Source organism: Cynara cardunculus, assembly GCF_001531365.2.
Source record: "Cynara cardunculus var. scolymus isolate 2C chromosome LG 12, CcrdV1, whole genome shotgun sequence".
Taxonomy (NCBI): domain Eukaryota; kingdom Viridiplantae; phylum Streptophyta; class Magnoliopsida; order Asterales; family Asteraceae; genus Cynara; species Cynara cardunculus.
Genome location: NC_037539.1, coordinates 37,709,831 through 37,735,819, shown reverse-complemented (window position 1 = coordinate 37,735,819; position 25,989 = coordinate 37,709,831). Strand labels below are relative to the sequence as shown.

Genomic DNA, 25,989 nt, shown 5'->3' with positions numbered 1-25,989 from the left:
ATATTAAAAACACGATGTATCTCGCTGCATTGCGCGAGTACGCTTCTAGTTGTATCATAAAACATTTAACAAAAATTCTTAAAAAATATTTTTTTATGCATGAACTACTACTGTTTATTGATGCATATTACTTAAAATTCAATATTACAAGTAAATTGTGCATAAGTACAATTTATTATTGCTCTATGTTTGAATTCGTGTAAGTAACTACGGATAAACATAATCAAGAACAGTAGTGAGATTTGGGGATAAAAAGTCTCAACTTGCTTTGGTGATCAGTATTTTGATGGTAAAGTGTTTGATGTTTTGTTTTCTAAAAGTCCCATTTGATTAATTGGTTCTTGATTGAGTTACTTTTGCTTGAAGTAATCTTCTTCTTAATAGTCTATCGATTCTAGTTCATTTTCGTTTAAGCTTTCATCAGCTTCCATTTGTAGGCTTTTACAGATACGTTGGTTGATCCACAATGGTCACAGTTTCAGTTGCTCTATGGCAGTTGGCTATGACTTGTAGGTGCTCTCTCAATCTTGATTGTTCGATCAAGATTGGTTTATGAATTTTGCGTCTTTTTTTCTTAATTGCATTGCTTCCTGCATTTATCTCCCATTTTATTTGTGTGACTTGTCATAAGCGATCCTAAATGGAAGATCTTCTACTTACTATTGGTTCTTCTATGTAAAATGAAAATCTAAGTTTAGCAGATTCAGTTCATCATACATGTACATCTCAATTTTGGTTGGTTCGTTGTTCTAACATTCAATTTTTATTGCAATCTGAAACATGTGATCAACAAGTTTTTATGTGATAGCAAAGGTTAGTATTTGATATGTTTCCTAAGATGAGTTCACATGAAAATAGTTCATGATTGTGTCTGACATTCTTTTTGTGATTTTGACATGACATGAACAACAAATTGCCATTTAGAGTTACCGTAATGAGATTCCTGCTAAAGGTTGAAGGCACACCTGGGAGTTGTTTCGTTTAAACAACTTATGAATGGTAAAGAAATATTTCAAATTTCTTAATGGTTTCTAGAGCATTTCCTTGTATATAAGTAAACTATATCTTGAATACAATATCCTTAACATTTTTGTCCTCTTTGTCTAACCCTCGGCTTGAAAGATCGTTGCGACTGTGGCATTTGGTTGAGGGCTTGATAAAAGTGATGTTGGCTGAATACTAAGGGGCTGTTTACCTGAACACTTACCCGGTAAGCATTTACCGGTAAAATTCAACATTATAGCTTACTTATCGGGTAAGATTTATTCACTAAAACGCATCGTTTGCAACAATTTATCCCGGTAAGCGCTAACCATGGTAAGAGTGCTCGTCCTCACTTACCGGGTAAGACTCTCGATTCTTGCATTCGCTCTTACCCGATAAGATTATTAGCCCTTGCCATATTCATCCGGTAAAGTAAAGTGATTTGGTAGGCGCTTGGTAAACGACACCTAAGTATAATTCCTTAGTATTCATGATCTCTTTATCTTGAAGTGTAAATCTATAAACTGAAATAACATAACTGGGCTAAATACTGTTTTATTTTATCAAGAGCATTTTAAGCAACAAGAAAGGTCTGCTGGATTTAAGCAACAAGAAAGGACTGTTGTATTTTGGTTATGGAACTACAACAAGAAAAATTTGTTTCCCAAAGGTGTACTTCAAGCTTTTATCCTTTAATTTATTTCAGTACATTATTATATATGGTATTTGTATTCCATTTAGTTGTTAATTTTAAGTATGTTCATTATATATCAACGTCTGTTCAAGTTCCTTATACTGCTAATTGGGTTATTTGTACATGGACATATTCAGTGTCTGTAACCTGTGGTTATTAGTGATATTATTGAATTCGTTTTACCATTTGTTTTAGGATAGTCACATTTAGTCATGTCTTGTTAGTTACAATTTTGATATACAAACATTTAATTCAATCATTTTCAATATTATTGTTGATTTCAAAAGAAGTATTACTAAAAAAGGCAAATTTTTCTGAAAAAACGAAGTAATTTCCATCGGAAACCATACCGTCCAAAATCTGTTGGAAACTATACTATCCAAAATCAGTTTTGCAAAATTTACAGAGGCTTTTCCGGCAAAAATTTTCTTCAGAAATATTTTGAATTCCGTCGAAAAAAAATCCGAAGAAGAAATTCCGATTGGAACTTTTCATCAGAAATCTATTGGAAATGACCATTTTTCTGACAGAAAATGTCGTTGTTGAAAGTCTCATTTCTAATAATGAACATGACATTAGAAATAGAATATAAAACAAATTAAATAAAGTAATGATGTGTCTTGTTTTAATTGGTAGCGTAGAAAAGGGAAATGAGACTTAGGGGCCGTTTATCCAAATACTTACCCGGTAAACGCTTACCGTCAGGAGTCAACACTATAATCTATTTTACCAGATAAGATTATAGTATATTAAAATGGTATCGTATGTAACAATTTACCCGGTAAACGTTTACCAGAGTAAGAGTTATCACCATCACCTACAGGGTAAAACTTTCTATCTCTATCATCGCTCTTACCGAGTAAGATTTTCAGCCCTTGTCATGTGCATCAGGTGACGAAAAGGTACCCAATCCACACTTACCGAGTAAGTATTTAGTAAACGACCCCTTAGTAACATGTCATATCTATTTTGAAAAAAGTCCGTCTATAAGATCCATATTAAAGATGCATGTTGGTATATTTCTTGTCTTATCATGTAACACCCTAAAATTTGAAAAATCGACTAATTTAAATTTTTTAAAATAACTCAACTGAAAAATAAATTTCTTTCTATAAATCAAAACTCAAATTGCAAATCTACATTTAACATCAACACATAATAAACCAAGTCTTACATAAAGTTTAGGTTAAGGTCGACTGTTATTAAAAACCCAACAATATTCGTTATCTCCAAAATACATAAGACGTCCCCAAAATACTAAAATATGCCACGTATTGATGTTATCGAACTACACCTCAGACCCATTGACTTTAGTGCACACTATATCAAGTGTTACCTCAAGTCTTCGATACTTTTAGTGCACCCCCATGTCATAATACCTTTAGTGCACACACGTTACCGAGCGTCACCTCAAGGATACGAGATCTTAGTGCCCATTTGTTCTCTACTTAAGTTCCAACCTTAAGGTTCTCATTCGACCTTTAGGGGCTGTTTACTAGGTGCTGACCACTAGGAAATTTGACCGAAATCTGACTCGGTCAGCAGTCAGCGTGTTTACTGATTTACCATTCTGACCGAAATCTGACCGAAACTCTGACCGAGAACTTACCGAGACAGCATGAAAACAATGCTTACCCGGGTCAGATTTATCTTTTCCATCGTTGCCCCCTTTACACGATTAGGTTTTACGTCTCCCTATCGCTCCTCCCACTCCCTCTTTGCTCCCCCATCTTTCCCGACTCGCGACGCTCCTCACCGTCCCTCATCGTTGCTCGCCCTTCATCCCTCGCGGTCCCGACACTCCCTGCTACCACTCGGTCGGTCCTCATCCCTCGTCGCTCATCCTCCCTTGGCTACTCGAAAAGGTACTTTCAAATCAACCGATTTTCTTGTGTTTTTTAGTTTATATCTCAAGTTTTAGAACATACCCATCTCGTAACCATATATAATTTGTTTCTGGGAAGCGTTAATTTGCTGTTTATGTTCTTAATTTATATGGGTTTTGCAAGTGCTTGGTTGATGAGAATGACCTAAAATGAATTGGGAAATTTTGATTTTGTCCTGTTTACCCCAAAGATTTGTTGTTCTTGATGTTTGATTTGTTTGGTTAACTATGTACATTTTACAAATTAGAAAACCAGCAGGTATATATGTATATATATATACATCAATATCAATATAGGAGGGTAGTACAGCAATAACAATATAGGAGGGTAGTACAGCAGTAACAATATAGGAGGGTAGTACAGCAGTAACAATATATATACAAAGTTTTTGCTCAAAATCTTCCTTCATATTACCAAATCTGCTTCAATGGTAGACCCATTTTCAAGTTTAACAGCAGTAACATTTCCATCAGGATCGACCAGCTTCCAAGTTTTTTATAGAGGCACCCTGTGAATGAAAAATCAAAGATTATGCATGTGTTTGTGTGTAGAATATTATTGGCTATGGTGGGTGGGAGAGAAAGAAGAGAGAACCTTCACGAACTTAACACCGTTCTCTTGGTAGAGTTCTTCGTATTTCTGGGCCAGTGAAGACGAACCTGTTGTGTTATGCCTTGCCCAAAATAATGGGTTGTTTCCTAGGCTTAAAATTGGAATGGGAAAAGCTATGAACCTGTTGGATTCAATAGTTATGGTTTTCTGTATGTGTTTTTGCTTTTGTATGCTTTGTTATTGAAAACAAGATGGATAATGAAGACCTTGAAATGTTTGGGTCTTTTTGACATAGGTATGGAATCGTATGATGAATCAACGGAACCCAAAAAGTCGAGGGTTAGTTGGAAAGAGAACGTAGTAAAAACCTTTTTGGAATGTTGTTTACAAGARATGTCCATGAATGGAATGCAAGGCGGTAGCCTTAAGATGCACTCTTGGAACAATATAGCGGAAACTTTAAAAAGAACTCACAACTTCATTGTCAATCAAAGACAAATGAAGAATCACTATGACTATCTACGAGGGAAATACGCTGTATGGTCTAGACTTMGGAATAAAACGGGCAATGTTTATAACCCAACAAAATTAATAGAACACATTTTTATGTTTTATTCAATATATAATTACAAATAGGGTTATATTGGTCATTATATTTTTGGTAAGTACTTACCAAAAACATTTGGTAAACATTCTTACCCGGGACAGCACTTACTCGGGTCAGCACTTACTCGGGTCAGCACACTTACCCGGACAGCACTTACCCGGTAAGATTTGGTAAACAGCCCCTTAGGAATAAAAGTCAATATAAATAATAAAAATGCATTAATAGACCAAATGCACTAAGAGTCCATTAATGTTGAATAAACTCCAATTATGAAATAAACAATGAAAAGAACACATTTTTATGTTTTATTTGTCAAAATGTCCAAAAACCCAAACATAGGCATTCAGCATGATTTGTAAATCAAACATACCCAAGATGCAAATCATATCAAGTAATCAACATATTTGACAAATATCAAGTAAAACACTTCAAGACTTCAAAATGGACATTTTTGGTAAGTACATGATTTTCATAAAGCAATTACTTGAATTGTTGATAGGTTAAGTTAAACCTAGGTTCCAAACTCTTCTCTAGCTTTCAAAAATGGAGACTTGAGATCCGTAAGCTATACTTCCAGATCTATGGTGTAAAGCTTTCAAGAACACTCTATTGAACTCTCAAGATCAAGCAAAACATCACAAAAAGGAGAAGGAGGTTGATGATGCAAAATACCAAACCTTAAGTCAAGAAACAAAGATTTAGATCTTACCTTTCAACTTCTAGGAACCCCAAATCATTAAGAAAAATTTAATCCTCTTTGTTCCCATCTTAAAGAGCTTCAAAGGAGAAATCTTGGATTCTATAATCACCCAAATTGGATAAGAGATGAAAAAGTTATGACCAAATGAGGAGAACCCTGAAAAATCGAGTTTTTAACCATCAGGGGCCATATGCAACTTGTGAAGCGACTTAAGTTGCTTGGAAAGTCACCTAGGCCCAAAGATCAGCCTTCCAGAGTCCCAAGAAACTTGTGAAGCAACTTAAGCCTCTTGGCAACCATTTTGGTAGTTTACTTTGTGTGTTAAGTTGTTTTGCGACTTCTCGTGCGACCAAACTTACATCTGAGGTCCCTTAGTGCCCTACAATTTTTGTTCACCCCAAAACAATCATGACCCTTAATTCAAATGCTAGAAACATTCAATAATTGATGGATACTATATGTCTTTATAAAACAAATCTACGCACTTAAATGATTAACCGCAAAAACATGAATGTTACAATCTTCTCAACCTTATAGAAGATTTCACCATCGAAAGCTAGTACCAATCAAACACTCACATGCTACAATTATGACTACTTGATTCTCGTTAGTTTTGTCCTTCCTCGAATCAAACATACTTCGACCCAAGATTTCTCCCAACATCGAAATCATACATTCCTTTTTCATGTAGAGCTCTTGAACCGTAAAAGATGCGTGATGTGGCTCAAGAACGCCACACTACCCAGAACACAAGTCTGACAGATGGCTATTTAATCAATCATCCCTAATAGGATAAGGATATTAGAATTTAGTCCCAAGTAATCACAACTTAATACACTGGCTGACTCCGTGACCTTAAACGAGAATCAATTGCTTTCTTGACATACTTGTGACAACGAGTTCCGCAACGATTAGCACCCCAACCAACCTCAAACTTTGGTATTGAACACCACTACTGAAAGTGAACAAAAATATTTGCATTTACCAGTGGAATTCAAGTTAACAAACATCGGTTGTCTCCCAACATTTAATGACTTATACTACTTCGAAAGTAGTTTTCGATCTCTAATGTTCACTTCCACAACAGATGCTTAAACAATTCACCCTTAAATTCTTCTAACAACCTTTATCGAACTACATTACGCTTTTCATTTGCATTCAAAACTACGATGATCTTTGCAAAAACTTATCTCACCATGATCAGCCATACTTTTTTTAGTTCAAAGTACCCACTATCACGTGACTTTACCCGGGTGGCAAAGGAACCCGAAAGCATTCCTGAGTAGATCACCTGATGCTACTATTGCCTCCACATATATTAACCTCGACTAAGCAAAGTTTCCTCAATAAAATGATTCCCACTTAAGGTCTACCTCAGACATTTCACTAAATTTCTCCAGTAATCATTACCATAAAAGATTTGTCATTCATTTCTGACGAATTTCCTAACAACTAGTTTGGTCTAGTTCAATAAAACTTTGAATCCATACTCCAACTGTCACAATGCATGTCAACCGCAGAGATTCCTCAAAACTTCGTAGTCAACCAATTATTGTCATTAGCCCGACATTTCCATCTAGGGTCACACCAGACTTATTCCCCATGAAGTTGATCATCTCAGACTCATCGATTGGACTACTCTCACGTCACACTCAAACAATGATTATACAAACACCAACATCGACATCAATAAAAAATGATCTCAGTCACCCATCCCTAATTACAACCATCTAATTACCTTAAAGTTACTCTAATGAGTGCTTTTTAATGGAAGCCTTAGACATTGTGGTACAAGAGATGTTTAGTAGACATAATAGTTGTGACCAATTACAGAATGCATTACTGAACAACATAATAAGCCAAACGTGGATGAAATAGAGTATGTGTTACATTTTTTTCAACATAACCCTGCATTTTGGAGACCAAAAAACAACCTTACGTTGAGGATTTGGGCCTACGATTGCAAAGTCCCGACCATCATCTAAGACATCGTATCAATTAGAGCTGAAACCACATCCATCATATCTCAAGTATGCATATATGGGTGAGAGAGAGACACTGTCAGTAATAAAACCGAGTTCCAACTTGCATTGAGAATGCTCATCAAATTGTTGAATCAATTTCGAGTTTGGCTTAACACTACGGAGTCGAGCTTGAGTTGGCTCTGTCATATAACACAAAGTTAACTTTTGATCCAAGTTATGGGTCTTTTATGACCATCAAGAAAACATTAGGGCGGTTAAGTGTAACATATCAAACAGAATACAGCAATATAAGATCACAGAAATCTTCCCTAAACCTGAAACACACTACGATCATACAATACGGTCGGGGCCCTTCTCCGATCCGCTCTTTGTGCTTTTATATTTTTTTCTCAATCAGGTATGTGTTTTAATCTGTAATTTCATCTTTGATTCATGAAATCCAGAAGCAATATCTGATTTCATTACAATTGATTCGTCAATTTCAAATTAGGGTTTCTGTTTATTTTCCTTTGATTTAAAGCAATTGAATTTTGCTACCTGTTCTTGATTTATGGTAGACGATTGGACATGAGACTCCTGTTAATTTCACTCCCTGACTGAAATTTTTGGGTTTTCGGTTTGTCAAAATTTCTTACAGTCTATCGTTCAATAATTTGACATCATTGAGTTTCAGAAGCTCTATTCAATGGCTTTTGGACGTGACTACGAATCTTGAAAAGATGAAATCATAAAATTTATCAATCCGTTGATGTTACTGTTTCAATCAAGAGGTTTTTTTTTTGGTAGTATGGGTTTTAGATGGATGCATAACTTTTAAAATATTTATACACAACGAATCAATTTTCAACACTATCAGAATCCCAAAGCTCTCTGATAGCCGTTTCTTAAGTAGGCCAATATGTGCATACGCTGTGAGGTCAATTTACTAAGGCACTTGGGTGAGGTAGAACTGCAGGCATGTATTACAAAAGGGATTTTATTAAATCATGATTTCTAACATGACACAGTAGATATAAGTTGTATTTAGGATAGACTCGCACTTGTAGTCATTTTTCATCATTTGTGTTTGGGATATTGATCTTTGTTGTTGTGAACCATCTTCTTAAGTTGAGTAGATTTTATTTTGAGGCCCTCAATAAAAGTTTTTGATTTGTTCACCTTTACTCGGAGCCTATTTGCTCCTTTCTCTGATATTAGTCAGTTGCATTTCCTTTCCTGAATAGTATGTAAGCTTACTTGTCAAGCAGTGGTTTCTATAAACAGCTAAAAGAACCTTGCCTCCTGCCAATGGAGAAAGGAACAGCTTCTAGCCTATTCGTTAATGATGGTTCATTTATGGAGAGGTTCAAACAACTTCAAGAAGAGAAGGAAAAGGGTGCTAAAGTAGAAGAATCTAAATTGGGTCCACCTTTATCAGGGCCTCAAAAACCTAAGCCTGTTTTTAGTAATAGTGGCTCGGAGTCTAAAGCTAGTGATTCTCGCAGAACAAACAAGTCTTCTTCAGCTGGCAAACTTGCATTTAGCCTCAAACAGAAATCAAAACTTGTGGCACCTGCTGTCAAATTAAGTGAAGATGAGGAAGAAGATGAAAGTATTGCTGGTAATACATCAGGTGATGGACCAACAAAAAGGCAAAAGTTGGAGCAGCCTTATGTCTCCGAGCAATCCTTAAAACAAGTTTATGTTGGTAATTGCTTCTTATATTTGACGATTTACTTCTCATTCTATTCTCCAGGAGTAATTTCTATAACTTTATCAAATATCATGATTTGTTGCTTACTTATCCAGTTGCATGGATCATATATGCATTTCTGCACACGCATAATATCTGAAATCTCTATTCTTGGTCATGTATATGAGGCATATAGATTTTACAGTGGCCTCTCATATACATTAATGGCTTATGTGGTTGATTATCTTGTAAGGTTGATTGATTCTTTTTCCATCCTATTCTTCTTGATCATCTGTGAACTCATATACTCATAATGCTTTGCCGATCCAGTGTTTTTACAATACCTTGTTGGTAGCAACCATGTACTAATCTTAGTACTTCTAAAAAATGTATATGAACGGTTTTCCCATTTAGCTCTCTATGAACTAATATCTTAATCGATTTGATCACACTATGTGGTGTGTGTATACACACATATGTATATATATATATATATATATATATATATATAAGATTTGTTCATCTTAATCTAACTTTGTTAATATTATATTTTTTAATTTAAATACTTTGATATAAATCCTTAAGCAAAAATTTACTATGGCAAACCATTTGTCAAAAGTTCATTTTGGATTTTGTTTCTATGTTTGCAAACTCGTACTTTGCAAAGATCTTTCTAGTAGAATGCAGTCTCTGGCCTGTCTGCTTCATCTCATACTTAGATAAAAATTTCAAGCTTCCACCTTTGTAATGGTGAGAAGAGGGCAAAACATTCTTGAATTACTCTTGTCTGATGAATGCAGCTTATACATAATACCTCTGTCAACATTGGTGGAAAGAGATGTTCAGTAACAGATTTGGAATCTGTGGCACGCCTGCTACAAGAATAATTTAGATTCCCTTGTTCATGCTCTTGGTTTTAATAAGTTCTTTAAGTGACATGCAGCAACACCATGCCCAAGTGATCCCACAATAAAGAAGGTTGCAGATAAGCTAGCAAGTTTTGTCGCAAAAAATGGAAGGCAGTTTGAGCATATCACACGACAAAAGAATCCTGGAGATACCCCTTTCAAGTATGTTCATTGTGATTTCAATGTATAGGCTCCCTCTGTTTATACTTAGGTCCATGCACTATTGAAGTATATATCTGTTTATACTTTGATCCATGCACTATCAAAGCATATGCTTGGTTGCTACTTGCTTCTCATCCTATTGATTGTTTACTTAAGCATCTTGGCATTATTATTTGATGAAATTTTTCTCTAATTGTGCCTTTTTGGTGCAGCTGCCCTCGCTTCCACATCCTCACATGTAGTATCTCCTGCATAATAGATTGGCTTTAATGCTTTACTTGTTATTCTGTAGATTCATAAAAAGAATGTTAAGAGTACATGTAAAACCGGCAGAGGGCCTGCTTTTGACTTTCTTCTTTGTTGTATCATATTATCATTTATGAATTTCTTGGGAAGAAGGCAATGAATTTTTCTAATTACCTAATTTTTGTTGCAAAATTATCTTTTTTGGGAAAATTCAGTGAGAGAGGTATTATTTGTTGAAACCTATCTGAATGGACTCTGCTGAACCTCAGTGTTCTCAAATGTATTAGTTTAAGTTTTCTCATATACAATCAATACTGGGCATCGTATTACCTTTCTGTATTTGTAATGCAAACTGTAAATTGTTAACTTGTCCTTCTGTTCAAGGATACCTTATTAAGGAAAGTCCATATGTGCTGGAAGTATTTACTGCTTCTTTGGTAGTATTTTTTCTCAAATGTATATGTTTAAGTATTAATCTGTTAGCAGAACAGGAATGTTTTATTTTTACTTGCTTGATTTGGGATTTGAACATTTTTTATTCTTCTATCTCATTATGGAAATTTACTCTTCTAAGTTCTATCCTATTTACATGAAGGCTTTCTCCTTTCTTGCATATGCACTCACGTATATAGCATGCACATGTATTTTGTTTTGCACTTATATCATCCAGGCTTTTGCCCATGGTCAGTCTTTGCCATATTAAAAAAAGATAATTATGTGCCCGGCTTTCTATATGCTGATGCAATAGTTTCTTATGTTCCCTTTTTTGTTAATGATCACCAATGGGACTGGTCATACAAATAGAGATCCAAAAGGTACATGATTTTGGCTTTTTTGCAGGTTCCTTTTTGATGAAAGCTGTGCTGATTACAAGTATTATGAATATCGGCTTACTGAGGAGGAGAAAGCTCTAACTTACTCTGTGGACTCCCAAACATCGCAGCCTGGTTTGTGCATATCTACAAATGCTGTCATTTTTGTTGCACTGTGCTCATAAAATTTGTTCTTTAGTGTAATGTATGTGCTGAAAGTGGGAAATTGGCTGTGCAACCTTTCTTTTTTCCGTTTTATGGATTAGTTAACTTTTTTGGTTTGTTATGTCTTAGTTTGATCGTCCCAGTTAGGTGCTAAAGTCTAAAAGTACAAGACAGCAAGGTGTTTACTAAACAAGTCCTCAATTTTGTTTTGTTATGGACAACCCCTTTTTCATGCTAGCCTGGCAATTCCGCTGAGGGTTGAGTTCAATTCAAGTGTTAATGTCTTATACAGCAGGACTATTCACTTGATGGAATCCTGAAGATGCCAATTTTTAGAAAAAAGAGATCCCATAAGACCAAGAGAATTAATGTGAATCAGAAAATGATCACAAACACCTATATAAAAATGTTTCCGCACGTATTTGTAGTTGAAGTTCATCAGCAATGGCATGCCTTGAATGTATTTGCTTTCAGGATCTTAGGTGTCGTCCTAAGCTTGGTACATTAGAAAGTGTTATGTTGATTAAAATTTAAAAAATACACATGTTCTGATCTTCTTAATTTTTGATGCACACAACTCCAGTCTCACTAGGTATTATATTGATCCTCCTTTTCGCATTCTGAGAAAATATGGACTTGATCTCTCTTTTTTACTTCTAGGAGAGGCACACCCAGTATTTCCTTGTTTGCTCTCAGCAATCTAACCCAGAATTTATTTTTACTGAAAAAAGAAAGTAACACCTTAAAAAACACAAAGGCTATCTCATAGCATAATCCTAAAATGCATGAAGGCTAATGAATTTACAATGGTGTAAAAAGGTCTAGAAGGCGATGTACGTTCCATTGAGTACCATTACTGATAAGAAGCTCGATCAGTCTCGCCTGCAATAATTAGCATTTATATATGTTAACTGCAAGAACACAAAAAATCAGAAGCATGAAGGAGAAGAGATAAGGCACATCTGTGGACTCCTTCTTTGCTGTTACCATCTTCTTCAGCAATGAATTCAGCTTGACCGGCAAAAGGAAATGTCCAGGGATAGTGTAGGAGTTGGGTTATACAACAAATCCCGAAATTTAATTAAGCTTCAGCAGCAAGTTTACCCACAACTAGTATGGGACATGCTACAGTTTGAATAGCTTTCAATGCACTTGGAAATACACCCTGATCATGGTAGTCAAGGTATGGCTAAATCTAGCTATGACACCTCACCATATTAAGTGGCGCGCAGTCTAGAAAGGTGGCGCTTGTCTTGTGGTATATGATGCATGGTGTTTGCTCGACTCTACTCTTTTAATCCTCACTTGTGAATGGAGCATAGATAATTAGAAGGCAAGGTGAAGGAGTAAGAGGAAGGTAATATAAAGACAACGGAGATAGACAACCACATACCTGGGTTGGTGTAACTCAACTTTGTCAAATAAGGTCTCCTTTCTATAAGATGATAGATGGAGATCTGATCTTAGTGTTGCATGGAAGACATTATAATCATATAGTTAAGAATTTTAATTTTGCATAAAGCCCTTTTAACTTCTTAATTATAATTTTTTTGGCTATAAAAGAACATGAAAATTTAATAAATGCCTGTGATATATCTATGTATCTTCTTCCAAATGGACATTAGTATCCTTTTTTATATCTCTAGATGTACATCATCCATACTGGTATGAGTATCATATGTTTTATCTTCTAGTTTAGGACTGTACTTTTAGCATTAATTTAATCTAATGATATATGCAGTATTCTAGAAGATATATTTTGATGATGCCGATGCTCTCTTTTGAATCTAAATTTTACAAGATGATCCCTCAAGTGTCTTCACGCCTTTTACTTTTCCACAATGTACATAAAATTCTATAACCGAAATCCATAGGTATTGATGGTCAATGCGAGGAACTAGGAAGTGATGGTGATCTAATTTCACTTTATGGATCTGAAATGAATGTAACCGAAATCTGGGTTCATGAATATTGCTTATGCTTGCCTTGCATGATATCCCATGGCTCTTTTATCCGGCTGATGTCATGCGTGTGATATGCACTTCAGCTATTATGAATCTGATATGTACAAGTGAAGGTTCTGAACTATATATATACAATTAATTAACAATTAGCAAAGAGTCATGCTCCACCCTAAATTCCCAGAGTTTTCGCTTTAGTCAAACTAATGTTGTATACAGAGCCTTGGCCTCACGTAAGAGTTAAGACTGCTGACACCTGAGCCTAAAGATGGAGGAGGAAAAGAAGTATGCTTCTGCGATTCTAGCTTATAATTACTTTGCAAAAAGGTCGATCAGACTTCCTTTTCTTGAAACCATTCAGGGTTTTAAATTATAGAGTGGCGTCTGAACATATGTTAATCATCACATTGAAGTGTGTGTTAGTGACTGCTGTCACAGGGAAAAGTTTTTTGAATGTAGAGGCCTTCCTATGAGAGTTTATTCAAGTAGGGGAGTTCTGATAAAGGACGGCCAAATGAAAATACAAGCGGTGGTGGTTGTGGGCTAGGAATGGTCTGAAAGAGGGATAATGAACTCCAATTTTACAGAGCTAGGTGCTTGAAAGGCTAATCAGTCTTGATGGAAATCACCGCTTATTTTAACAATTTAAAAGTGTCTCTTCTTCATAGGACTGTATATACTTGTCCTTTGATGATAATTGAAAATTTAGACCTTATTGGCAGTTTTAATCATGCATTCTTTATATCATGGATTTTTTTTGTGTTCTAGCCAATCAATTACCTGGATCTATTGAAGATTGAACTTCTTTATTCCTTGTACAGGCTGTGTTCCACGTGTTGGATGCTCACATATATTGTAACCTTTCGTTGAATTTTTTTTATTGGCCTAACCTTTTGCAAATTTGTAGCAGGAGCTGGAAAGAATAATGCAGCGAATAGTTCTCAAAGATCACATCACCAACAATCAAATTATCAGATTCCTGCTTCAGCTTTATATGAGGCTACTGACAATGAACACATGACATCAAGTGAAAGATCTGGTTATGGTAATCAACTCATATCCATTTTGCTGCTTTTATCTTTAAGGTTTTATACTAAGGGGCCGGTTACCCAAACACTTACCCGGTAAGCACCTTATCGGTAAAATTCAACATTATCGCTTACTTACAAGGTAAGATTTTATTCACTAAAACGCATCGTATGCAACAATCTATCCCGGTAAGCGCTAACCATGGTAAGAGTCCTCGTCCTCACTTACCGGGTAAGACACTCGATTCTTGCCTTCGCTCTTACCGGGTAAGATTTTTAGTCCTTGTCATATTCATTCGATAAAGTAAAGTGACTTGGTAAGCGCTTACCCGGGTAAGCGTTTGGTAAACGGCACTTAAGTCTTGTGGCCACAGATTGCACCACTGTGATTGATAGTAAAGCTTGTTATTTCATATGTTGTTTTGCCAACTAATATTTACCTGTATGGATCTTGATTTATACAAGTTGAAGTTAATGGTTTGGTAATGTTGTCATGCTGCCCAGTATGATTTTTGACTAAACTGCACGGAGATTTGAGGAAATAAAATTGGCCAAACTATACCAAGTTTATTTACTTGAACTGTGCGACCAATAGAGTAGAATGTATGTTATTTATTTGCTATCTTCTCTAATGGTTGTGAATATTAGTTGCGAGAGTAAGGGAGAAAAGTAGAAGTCTTAAAAAGACTGGTGGACTCTATTTAATTGTGGGTAATGATCTGTATCAATTGTAATTAAAGAGATTTCTATCCTAATGAGAAACAGTAGCCTCCATTTAGTTTCTTTTAGGTATGTTTGCATCACTCTAGCCCATTTAATGAGAAACAGTAGCCTCCATTTAGTTTTGCTTAGATGTGTTAGCATCATTCTAACCTGTTTAGATCGATATGTACATATCTATTTTAGAATAATCAAGTAATCCTAATCCAATATAGTTTAAATTCAATCTAAGGTTATTTAGTTTCTGTATGGTTTATTTGAAGTTTTTATTAATTATGTTTTGTTTAGTCAATTTTGGTTCATCTGAATATACTCTTGTCGATAGATCATGTTTATGTTCATTATGAGTCATTTCTCTTTCATCCAACTTTATTCTTATTTGTTTCCGTGTTCAATTCATTATTAGTCAAAATTAGGTCTGTTTTCTAATTATAGATTTGCTTGTTGAAGTTTAATTATTTATCTTACGAGATTAATCTGGAACTTAATAAATTCTGAAACACTGCCAACTAGTCAGAAACTATCTTACATGGATTGTAGCTGAAGGGATTTATAAGGTGCATTTTGTGGTGTAGGTGAATCTACTGCCCCTTCAGGTTCAGATCCGATAGCAATGATGGAATTTTATATGAAGAAGGCTGCACAAGAAGAGAAGAGGAGACAGCCAAAGCATTCTAAAGATGAGATGCCACCTCCTGCTTCTCTACAAGGTATATATATATATATATATGTGTGTGTGTGTGTGTGTATATATATATATGGAAAGGGGTAATCACAGCAAACTGTGACTGCAAGAAATCAGCCCTGATAAACTCGGTGGCTGCATCTGCAATTGCTGTGTACGCCTGAAGTCGAACCCTGGGCAGATGAGATATTCCACCATATCCCCCAGGACCTCAATCACTATACGCCACAAGCCTTGTGGTTTATATATATATATATATATATATATATATATATAATTATAATTATTTGTTTGGGTTAGAGGAATGAATGAATGGTTTTGTTGTTTGTGATGGCAGGTGGTGGTAAAAGAGGTCATCATATGGGTGATTATATACCTCAGGAAGAGCTTGAGAAATTCATGGCAAATTGCAATGATGTTGCTGCACAGAAAGCAGCAAAGGAAGCTGCAGAGAGAGCAAGGATTCAAGCTGACAACGTAGGGCATAGACTGTTGTCGAAAATGGGTTGGAGAGAAGGTGAAGGACTCGGGAGTTCTAGAAGTGGCATAGCTGATCCAATTATGGCTGGTAATGTGAAGAAGGATAACTTGGGTGTTGGTGCTTCTCAACCAGGGGAAGTAACACCTGATGATGATATCTACGAGCAGTATAAAAAACGTATGATGCTTGGCTACCGTCATAGACCAAATCCTCTCGTAAGTCACGAACTTATTCGAAATAATAATCCACAAACGGTAAAAGATGCAATTAACGTTGGGCTGATTTTTGCAGGGTAACCCCCGGAAAGCATATTACTGAAGAATGGTGCAAGATTGGTTATATTTGAATATGTACACAACTGTGGTAATATTGGTTTGCTTGTAATTTGAGGTCACCTTTCATGTCACTCGGTGCATATATTTTGAACAAAGTGTGTGTGATTTTCCATTTTAAACATGATTTTACTTTTGCAAATTGGGAGCATTTGTTGATGGTGTATTTGGGGTTGGGTTTTTTGGGTAGCCTGGACCAATCCCGATAAATTATGATTGTAAGAAATCAGTCCTGATAAACTCAGTGGTCACAAATGTTGTATACGCCTGGAATTGAACCTTGGACAGATAGGATATTCCACCACATCCTCAGGATATGAACCGATTGGGGTTGGTTTCTGGTTCATATATGTTTCTTTATTCTTGATCACTTTTAACTTCTATTTTATGATTTTGTGGTTTTGAAATATGAAAACGTTCTCTTTTTATTATCTTTTCACGATTTTCATATCATTAGGTTGTATTAGGGGCTGTTTGGCAGTTGCTAAATGGTTTTGTGCATAATCATTAAGTAGTCAGAATGATTAAGAGGCTCTCATGATATTATACAAAATGAAATATAATTGTTTGGTAATTGTTTACAATGAAATTAGGGCTCTTAATGGTTGAGGGCGATCCAGGATACAAAATCATTCAGAGGGTTTTAGAACCATTAAAATACAGATTTTTTTTGCCAAATAAGATTCACCTCGTAACGATTTAGAGATTGCTTTTTAATGAAATTATTAAGAGGTAAACAAACAATCCCTTAGTATTATTATAGACATCATTTTTGTTGATTTTAATAAATATCTCATTGACTTATTATATCTATATGTTTGTATATGATACAAAGTCAACCCATCCGATATATGAAAAGAATACTATAGTTCAAAATGTTGTTGTGTGTTTATATTGCACACACACTACAAGCGTATAAGAAGCCATCGTGTAATTTTCAACCACGCAACATGCTAATATGATCGAATTTCACAACTACTGTTTTCTCCTCATAGATTATCGTAATTGTTTTTTTGCATATACTTTGATGTTAATCCAGTTGTGATATCACATAGAAATCTTGTTAGGTGTAAACATACTCAATTTAATTTCGTTTTTATGGTTTATGGTTTCATGTATATGATTTCTAATGGAATTTCTTGGAACAAAGTCGTCGAATCAGGTTCATTTCTTTGAAAACGAGAAAACCCTAATCACTGTAATGTACAATCTTGTTGGAGAAAGGTGAATTTTGGCTTATCTTGTTACAACGATTATATCACATCATTTCCTAAACTCATTGTCAACTGTAAAAAGTTGTCCATCTGTTTTTTTATACAGTTTTGTTTCCTTAGATGTCGAATCTATATCCAACAAAAAAGAGTAAAATATGGGTTCACTTCCACTTCTATCAAATTTAGCATTGGATAAAGTGACATCATGCAAGAAAAATTCAGATAAATGAGAAAGAAAACGGTAAAAGAGACCCTTTATCATGTCATCTTTATCAAATGATAAGTTATTATATATATATATATATAGAGAGAGAGAGAGAGAAGTGGGTTATTATACAACCCTTTACATTTGTACAACCAATACAACTTAATCTCAACCATCCATTTAATTTGATTAATATGTGATTTCATAGAAGTTTTGATTGTTTTCTAATATAAAGTATTGATCATAATTAATGAACTTTATTCATCTTCCATAAATATTCAAATCATAATAAATGAACTCTCATTATTTCCATAAATATCTCAATATATTGGGTTGCATTGATTGTACAAATGCAATAGATTGTATTTGAAACGAACTCTCTCTCTCTCTCTTTCTTTCTATATATATATATATATATATATATATGTATATATATTATATTTTGAGAACGTGAGAAACAATATATTCATTACCATCAAAATATGTTTTCCCATGAGTACTATAATTATCAATGCATATTGATTATGTATGCATTGATGAATATACTTACTAAAGTTCATTAAGGGCTTTAATTATTTGAGAACTCCAAAATTCATGAGATTTATGAGATCCATTCTAAGCCATCAATTTAAGATAATTAATATTATTAATTAATGAGATGATTGAGGAGATAGTTGTCTTTTTTCTTTAAATAAAAAATTATGCATTTCTTAAAATTCCATATATAAATATATATATATATATATATATATATATATATATATATATATATTCCTCTCTCTCTCCTCTCCTCTCTTTGTAACATACACCAACGCACATTTATTTTCTTTAACTTTTCTATCTCGTTTACCATTGAGGATACGGGAAACTGTACCCAACCGAGACACTGTAGAATCTACTTTTTGTATTCCCCTGTTCTTTAGATACAATTCGATTCTTCTACGATCTATATGTTCCGAAGTGGTGAGAGAAGTGTAGCGCAGTCTAATGTGCACATAAAATGAATATATAGTGAACACAATATAAACATGCTTAAGAAACTTAATGTATTTGGTGTTCACAAATAATAGATTTAGATTTAGTTTTATTGACAAAGTTGGTGTTCACAATATGTTCACAAGCTATACCAGATCCAGATTTAGAGTGAATTTGCAATGTGTTCACAAACTATAATAATAATAATTTTAAGAAAATGTTCACAATATGTTCACCTATTGTGTATATTCAATTATGTGTGTATGTGTATGTGTATGTTATGGAGAGATTGGAGAGAAAAATAAGAGGGAGAAGATTTTTTCATGAGAGAAAAAATTGAAGATAGGAGAGAGAAAGAGATTTTATTTTATATAAAATTTTATTTTTCAACTAATTTTTCATCACTTAAATTGGATCTCACAAATTTTATAAATTATATGGATTTCAAAAGAAGGCCTTCGATTCATTAGTATGTATGCATGGATAAATATATTAATTCTTACTATTCTCAAAATATAAACAATTCGTATTCGAACCGGCATCCCTCTCGCTCTCTCTCTCTCTCTCTATATATATATATATATAGAGAGAGAGAGAGAGAGAGAGAGAGGGATGTCGGTTCAAATATGAATTGTTTATATTTTGAGAATAGATGTTGTATAATCATTGTTAAGAACAAAGTATAGTTAGAGTTTGCAGTATGATGATGTTAGTAGATGGTCACTGATTACTGGAAGGATTCCTGGAAGACCAGTAGGGGAACTTGAGAAGTATTAAACTTGTAAATATTCCAGAAATAACATATATATATATATATATATGTGGGGGTGATTAGTTTGTGGTAATTGTGAGATCCAATCTCAACCACAAATCAACGGATAAATTAGAAAATTAATAATTATGGTAGTTTGAGTTAAAATTATAATTAGAATACATTTTAGGTATTTTTAAAAAAATCCTCTCTCATATCTCCGACCTCCAATCTCCGGCCTCCGGTGAACATTAATCCGGCAGGTACCAAGTAATCACAAAGATACACAATGTGATACCCATTGTGATATACTGTAATACCGTTGTGATACCAACTATGATACCAACTCAAACCTTAAAAACAAAGATACACAATGTGATACCCATTGTGATATACTGTAATACCGTTGTGATACCAACTATGATACCAACTCAAACCTTAAAAACAAAGATACACAATGTGATACCCATTGTGATATATTGTGATACCGATTTCACCGAAGGCCGGAAATTGGAGGTCGGAGAGATGAGAGAGGAGAGAGGAGTTTTTTAAAAATACCTAATATGTCCTTTAATTATAATTTTAGCTCAAACTACCATAAATATTAATTTCCTAATTTATCCGTTGATTTGTGGTTGAGATTGGACCCATAGTTACCACAAACTATTCAGTTCTCATTTGATTAGGCCTCTATATGTGTGTATGTGTATATATATATAGATAGATAGAGAGAGAGAGAGAGAGACTTGGGATCACGTGAGACCAATCTGTTTTCGTAAGACCCGTGAGACCACTTTTTTACACTTGAAACTTCACAGTAAAACGTTGTGAAGGTAACCTTCATAGTGTTTTTGCTGTGAAGCTTTGGCTTTTTGTTATCTTCACAGCGTTTTGCTGTGAAGTTTCAAGTGTAAAAAAATAGTCTCACGGGTCTCACGAAAACAAGTTGGTCTCACATGAACCCAACCCATCTAGGAGATCCAAACTCAACCATAAATCAATGGTTAAATTATAAAACTAATAATTTTGGCAATTAGACTTAAAATTTTAATTAAAGAGCATTTTAGGTATTTTAAAATTTTTATCTCTCATATCTCCTCTCTCTGCCTCTATGGTGAACCTTATTCCTATAAATCTTATTCCGTTAAACACATGATGCACACTATAATACCCTTCATAAAATAACGAAAAATGATACACTTGGCAAAGCAACATTACCTGATACATTATGTTTCACTTCGTAAAACAACAAAAATACATTGTGATACACTTCGTATAACAACAAAAACACATTGTGATATACATTATGGTACTTCTATGATATTAGAACTGGTTGATGAATACAATTGTGATACCACTGTATTACACCAAACGTTACATCTTCGACGATATATAGGTTACATCCAAAAACCTTACATCTTCGGCGTCACTTTTTCGATGATATGAGTTACATCTCTGACAATATATGGTTACGTCTCCGATCTAAAACGAGATCTGTGCAACCAGAAATAGAAACCGATTTGAGCGTGCAGAAACTAGATCTGTGCAAATATGAATAACCGAAACCGATATGGGTTGTTTTTCTCGATTGGAAGAAGCCATCGAACTGGTTGAGATGCGATGGAGTTTATGGCAGAAGCTAGATCTGTGCGGCTCTCCATTCAGCATCGTCATGGTTGAGATCTGAGGAGAATGGTTGAGATCAGCGAGGAGAACGGTTGAGATCGGCAGCAAGAATGGTTGAGATCAATTGAGCATGTGGAGCTTTTGGAAGTGGGTACAGGGAGGATGAAGAAACGACTGGCCAAAATTATTTGGAGTTTCAAATTCCAAAAGGATTAATATTTAGGGCTTTAATTAAAAGCCGTAAAATTTACTAATTTACCTTTTATTTTATTTTAGTAAATAATATTAATTATTTAAATTGATTGATTCATATTGGACCCCACAGTTATCACAAATTATCTAGTTCTCATTTAATTAGTCATATATATATATATATATATATATATATATATATATATAAGAATGGGATGGGAGGCGAATGATCGTGTGAGAATGAGAGTTAAAGTGAGAAGCGTAAGAAGAGATTTAGACCCTTGATCACAGAGTGAGATGTCTTAGATCTTCCAAAAAAAAGTTTTTATCAGCCTCTTATGTCTGATTCGTTAAGAGGTAGGGTCATTCGGACTGTTTGTTTTTTCCAATTTTCATAGATAGAAAGTTTAATGAAAAAAAATACGTGTCTTATCTCTTACGAATTCACAGCGAAAATCTCTCCATTTGTTTTGCATCACAGATTATCCAAAGCTTTTACACCAAATGTACAAAAGGTTTTCTGTTTTCTTCTTCCTTTTCTGAAGAGGCTCATACGCCTCTTTTGATCCATCATCCGCCATTGATGAACCTCCATAACTCGCATATCTGCAATGGTTTTCATGATTCTTCTTTCCAATTCACGTAAATTGCATGTGTATTATCGCATTTGCATGCAGCTATACATAAACATATAGCAAGAGTTAGAAGGGATCGTGAGAGATTTTTCAAGATCACCAAAACACCTGTCATCGATTCATTACCGTCAAAATCTTTGCAGAATTTGTGATAATGAGATTGAATTAAGATAACCCATGATTTAGAATGTCGTTTCGTCTTAGCACAACGGCTCAAAACCTCCCCGATGATGAACAACTTCATCCTGCAACTAAAACACCACAAAACACAGTTACGTGTGTGTATATGACACAAATCGGTGGCTATTGGCGGAACGTGACGGTCTTTTGGGCTAAAACCACCACCACTCATTCTCTCAACATCTACATCGATAGCATGGGATCTGAGTTGCATCCAAACTGCAAGATTGACCTCAAACCATGGTATTTTTGGGCAAAAAAGGGTTCCAAAACCATACAAGTTGATGGGTATCAGATTGAAGTTTATTGGGATTTCCGGTCCGCGAAGTTTCTTGGATCACCGGAGCCGTGCTCGGACTTTTACGTGGCTTTGATTTACGAGGAAGAAGTCGTGCTTTTGATTGGTGACTTGAAACAAAAAGTGTACACGAAGATGAAAACACGGCCAGCCGAAGTGGAAGGTTTGTTGTTCTTCAAGAAAGAGCATGTTTTGGGGAAGAAAAGCTTTATGACAAGGGCTAAATTCGATCCGAATAGGAAAGATTGCGAGATCGTGGTGGAGAGTTCGATGATGGGATCTAAAGACCCCGAAATGTGGATCAGCATTGACGGGATCGTGTTAATTCGCGTAAAAAACTTGCAGTGGAAGTTTCGTGGAAACCAAACTGTCTTGATCAACAAGCAACCGATTGAGGTGTTTTGGGATGTTCATACTTGGATCTTTTCGGAACCTGGGTTGGATCATGGGTTGTTTATATTCAAGCATGGTCACCAAGACGCTGATAGCGATCGCGATGACGACAAACATAGTGCAACCGGAGATAGCGATTGCAGCGTTGGATCAAGATATTACTCGACGTATGGTACTTCCACAAACTTGCAATTATGTCTTTTTCTTTATGCTTGGAAGATCGAATGATGGTGTGTGCGTGTGCGTGTGCGTGCGTGTATGTATATATATACTAGAATTAATTAGTCATTCGATTTTGAGAATTGAGATAACGTAGATTTGATGTACGTTGATTGTATATGATACAAGTGTTTATTCCGTAGAATACAGAACGAGTTCCTTTCACGTGATTTTGTGAACTCGCCTCCAATACATGCATCACGAGTTATACCTCTGTACTTTGAGATTTCGTGTCATTGACGATATTTTAACTATTATATGTTGAAAAGTACATTTGTACCGAGTCGATTGATGTGATCCAGTACATGTGTATTGTGAGTTGTACCTATGTGCTTAGTGATTTCATGTTATCGACGATGTTGACTCACATAGTACTTGATGTTTGATATCATGATGTTTTATTTTGCATTACATGTTTTTTATGATGATGTTTTGATGTATAAGTTATCAATTCAAGCCATGTATAAAATATTATTTATTAATATATATTACTTAAAATTAAATATTACAAATAGATTGTGCGAAAGTATAACTTATTAAAGTTTTATGTTTGAATTCGTGTAAATAATGTAGATAAACATAATTAAAAACCGGATAAATATTTTATTTTAAATATAAAAAATCTAACATATAATTAAGATAATAATTGAGTTCTAACAAAGTACTTAATTACTATTTTTATAAAAATTATATTATTAAATAAAAAATTAATTAATTCGTTATTAAACTTAAAACTACAATAAAAAATTGAGTTAAAGAAATTATATAAAAAAATAAGAACTTTTAAATAATTAATTTGAGACTAATATTTATATCATTTTTCAAAATTTTATAATATTTTCAAATTTATATTTTATTCAAAAATAAAAAATTATCGTTTTCTCAAAACCACATATAATTGTATTATAACATCAATAGAGATAATAAAATGAAACATTCAAATCAAGATGTATCTCGATGTATTACACAAATACCCTTCTAGTTAGTTTTATAATTGCATTTACTACTTGGTCAAAGGATTTCAGTTTTCCATTTTCAATTACATTCATTTATTTTTATCTTCACTTTTATGAATTTTTGTATATATTTAATCACTTTTATATGTATGAGTTTGTTAAAGTTTCAATCATAACAACAAAAATTCAGGGCATCGTATCCCAGCGGTTGGAATTTTACAACGAGTAAGTTCCATAATACACCCACAAAGGATCAGGTCGTGATTTATTTAGAGACCGAAATTACTAAGAAACTGTAACCCAGGGAACCCCAAATCATTTGAAAATTCAACCCTAAGGATGTAACTCGTTAAAACGCAACCACAAGATCATGTTACGTTAGAATTTTTTTAAAAGATACGAGAACCGTTAAATACACCTCACCATATGGACGAAAGACGTAAATTTTCACAACTTTTATACTCTATTATAAAGCATTTGACAAAAACTCTTAAAAACCACTTTTTATGCGTAAAGTATTGTTTATTAATGCATATTACTTAAAACTCCATATTGCAAGTAGATCGTGCGTAAGTACAACTTACTAAAGCTTCATATTTGAATTCGTATAACTAACTGTAAATAAACATAATCAAATATAGGATAAACATCTCATTTTAAATATAAAAAATCTAAAATCAAGATGTATCTCGCTGCAGTATGCGGCTAATAATACAAATACAATTAGTTGAAGTCTTAAGCTTGAATGTTACATTCGCAGGGATGCAAAAAAATCATGGATTCAAAGCTGTTGACACAAACATATCGACATAATTTGAAGTTACATTTAGAACTCCACCTTTGAATGGCATACGGGGTCGACTTCTTGTGTCAAAATGTGAACACAAATATCGCAAAAACTATCGACCTTCGCTCCCACCTTTACGATCTTCAAAACGCTTACTTTCCCATGCATCGACGTCGTCGAGGTAAAATTAAGAGTACCCGATGCAATGTCGTTGTAGAAATCAGGATCGGTGGCCATTTTACCCCCGGTAATATTCGCATATGTTGTCATCGTAAAACTACCACGAGCGGGAACCTTTGAGTGCTCGATTGGGACCTCACCTATTAACATCCCCCTATAGTAGACATAAGCAACCGAGTCCTTAAACTCAAACCCCCCATAGTTACGATTATCTATCGTCATGGTTAGAACTAGGGTCGCGTTTATGCTTACATTTGGGTAAAGTTGGAATTGCACGTTTTCAAGGTTTGTCGGGTGCGCTATGATTCGCGGGTCTTTTGGCTTAAATACCGTGAAATATAAGATTATAGAAACAACGATGAAGATGGTAATTATTGCCACGGTCACGCCACAATATATCTTGACACATCTCCATGATCTTGCTTTCGTCGTGTCCATTTTCGGTGGCCGAGTTAAGATTTTTTTAAGGTATCGATTGACGGTTTGGATCTTTTGCTAGGTAACATGTTGGTTTATATATGTTAAGATGTGGAATTAGGGCTGAATGTTGTTTCGTTTGTTTAGTACATGGCTGATTTTGGAAAGCTCTATGAATAAGACACTACTTTTGTTTATGGAAATTTGTATGCATATGGAGGTCGTTTTCATGACTAATTTTGGTGGTCTAAGTTGAAAAACGATCATTATTTTGTCACAAAAAGTAATTATGGGTTTAGAAATCAATAACAATTAGTTTTAGTATGACTTTTATTCCAAACTTAACAAACAACATAAAAGTAAGAGTAAAGATTCTGGGAA

At 34.5% G+C, this 25,989-nt stretch overlaps 3 protein-coding genes across 6 annotated transcripts; 2 read left to right on the top strand and 1 right to left on the bottom strand.

The window, feature by feature from the left end:
* The first annotated feature begins 7,730 nt into the window (after nucleotides 1-7,730).
* Nucleotides 7,731-16,722, top strand: LOC112522482 (SURP and G-patch domain-containing protein 1-like protein). 4 transcript variants are annotated; one of them, XM_025131614.1, is made up of 8 exons: nucleotides 7,731-7,805; nucleotides 8,672-9,095; nucleotides 10,024-10,150; nucleotides 11,237-11,343; nucleotides 14,245-14,379; nucleotides 15,658-15,792; nucleotides 16,105-16,463; nucleotides 16,540-16,722. In XM_025131614.1, exons 2-8 carry the CDS (start codon nucleotides 8,696-8,698, stop codon nucleotides 16,564-16,566), a joined length of 1,290 nt encoding a protein of 429 aa, XP_024987382.1. In that variant the 5' UTR covers nucleotides 7,731-7,805; nucleotides 8,672-8,695; the 3' UTR covers nucleotides 16,567-16,722. The 4 variants fall into 4 exon arrangements, with proteins under 4 accessions (XP_024987382.1, XP_024987379.1, XP_024987380.1 ...); XM_025131611.1 differs by having other exon boundaries at nucleotides 14,242-14,379; XM_025131612.1 differs by having other exon boundaries at nucleotides 8,656-9,095.
* A 5,643-nt stretch (nucleotides 16,723-22,365) lies between these two features.
* On the top strand, nucleotides 22,366-23,277 carry LOC112522468. The gene has a single exon (XM_025131593.1). It carries the CDS (start codon nucleotides 22,366-22,368, stop codon nucleotides 23,275-23,277), a length of 912 nt encoding a protein of 303 aa, XP_024987361.1.
* Nucleotides 23,278-25,050: 1,773 nt separating this feature from the next.
* On the bottom strand, nucleotides 25,051-25,629 carry LOC112523892 (late embryogenesis abundant protein At1g64065-like). The gene has a single exon (XM_025133564.1). The coding sequence runs from the start codon at nucleotides 25,627-25,629 to the stop codon at nucleotides 25,051-25,053; it is 579 nt and encodes a 192-aa protein (XP_024989332.1).
* Between the last annotated feature and the right edge of the window lie 360 nt (nucleotides 25,630-25,989).

Bases quoted from the DNA above. Each gene is read 5' to 3' on its own strand.
- LOC112522468 (XM_025131593.1), top strand. From the start codon at position 22,366: ATGTCGTTTCGTCTTAGCACAACGGCTCAAAACCTCCCCGATGATGAA.
- LOC112522482 (XM_025131611.1), top strand. From the start codon at position 8,696: ATGGAGAAAGGAACAGCTTCTAGCCTATTCGTTAATGATGGTTCATTT. The intron at 10,151-11,236 runs GTATGTTCATTG...GCTTTTTTGCAG, and splicing joins CCTGGAGATACCCCTTTCAA to GTTCCTTTTTGATGAAAGCT. The intron at 11,344-14,241 runs GTTTGTGCATAT...GCAAATTTGTAG, and splicing joins CTCCCAAACATCGCAGCCTG to CAGGAGCTGGAAAGAATAAT.
- LOC112523892 (XM_025133564.1), bottom strand. From the start codon at position 25,629: ATGGACACGACGAAAGCAAGATCATGGAGATGTGTCAAGATATATTGT.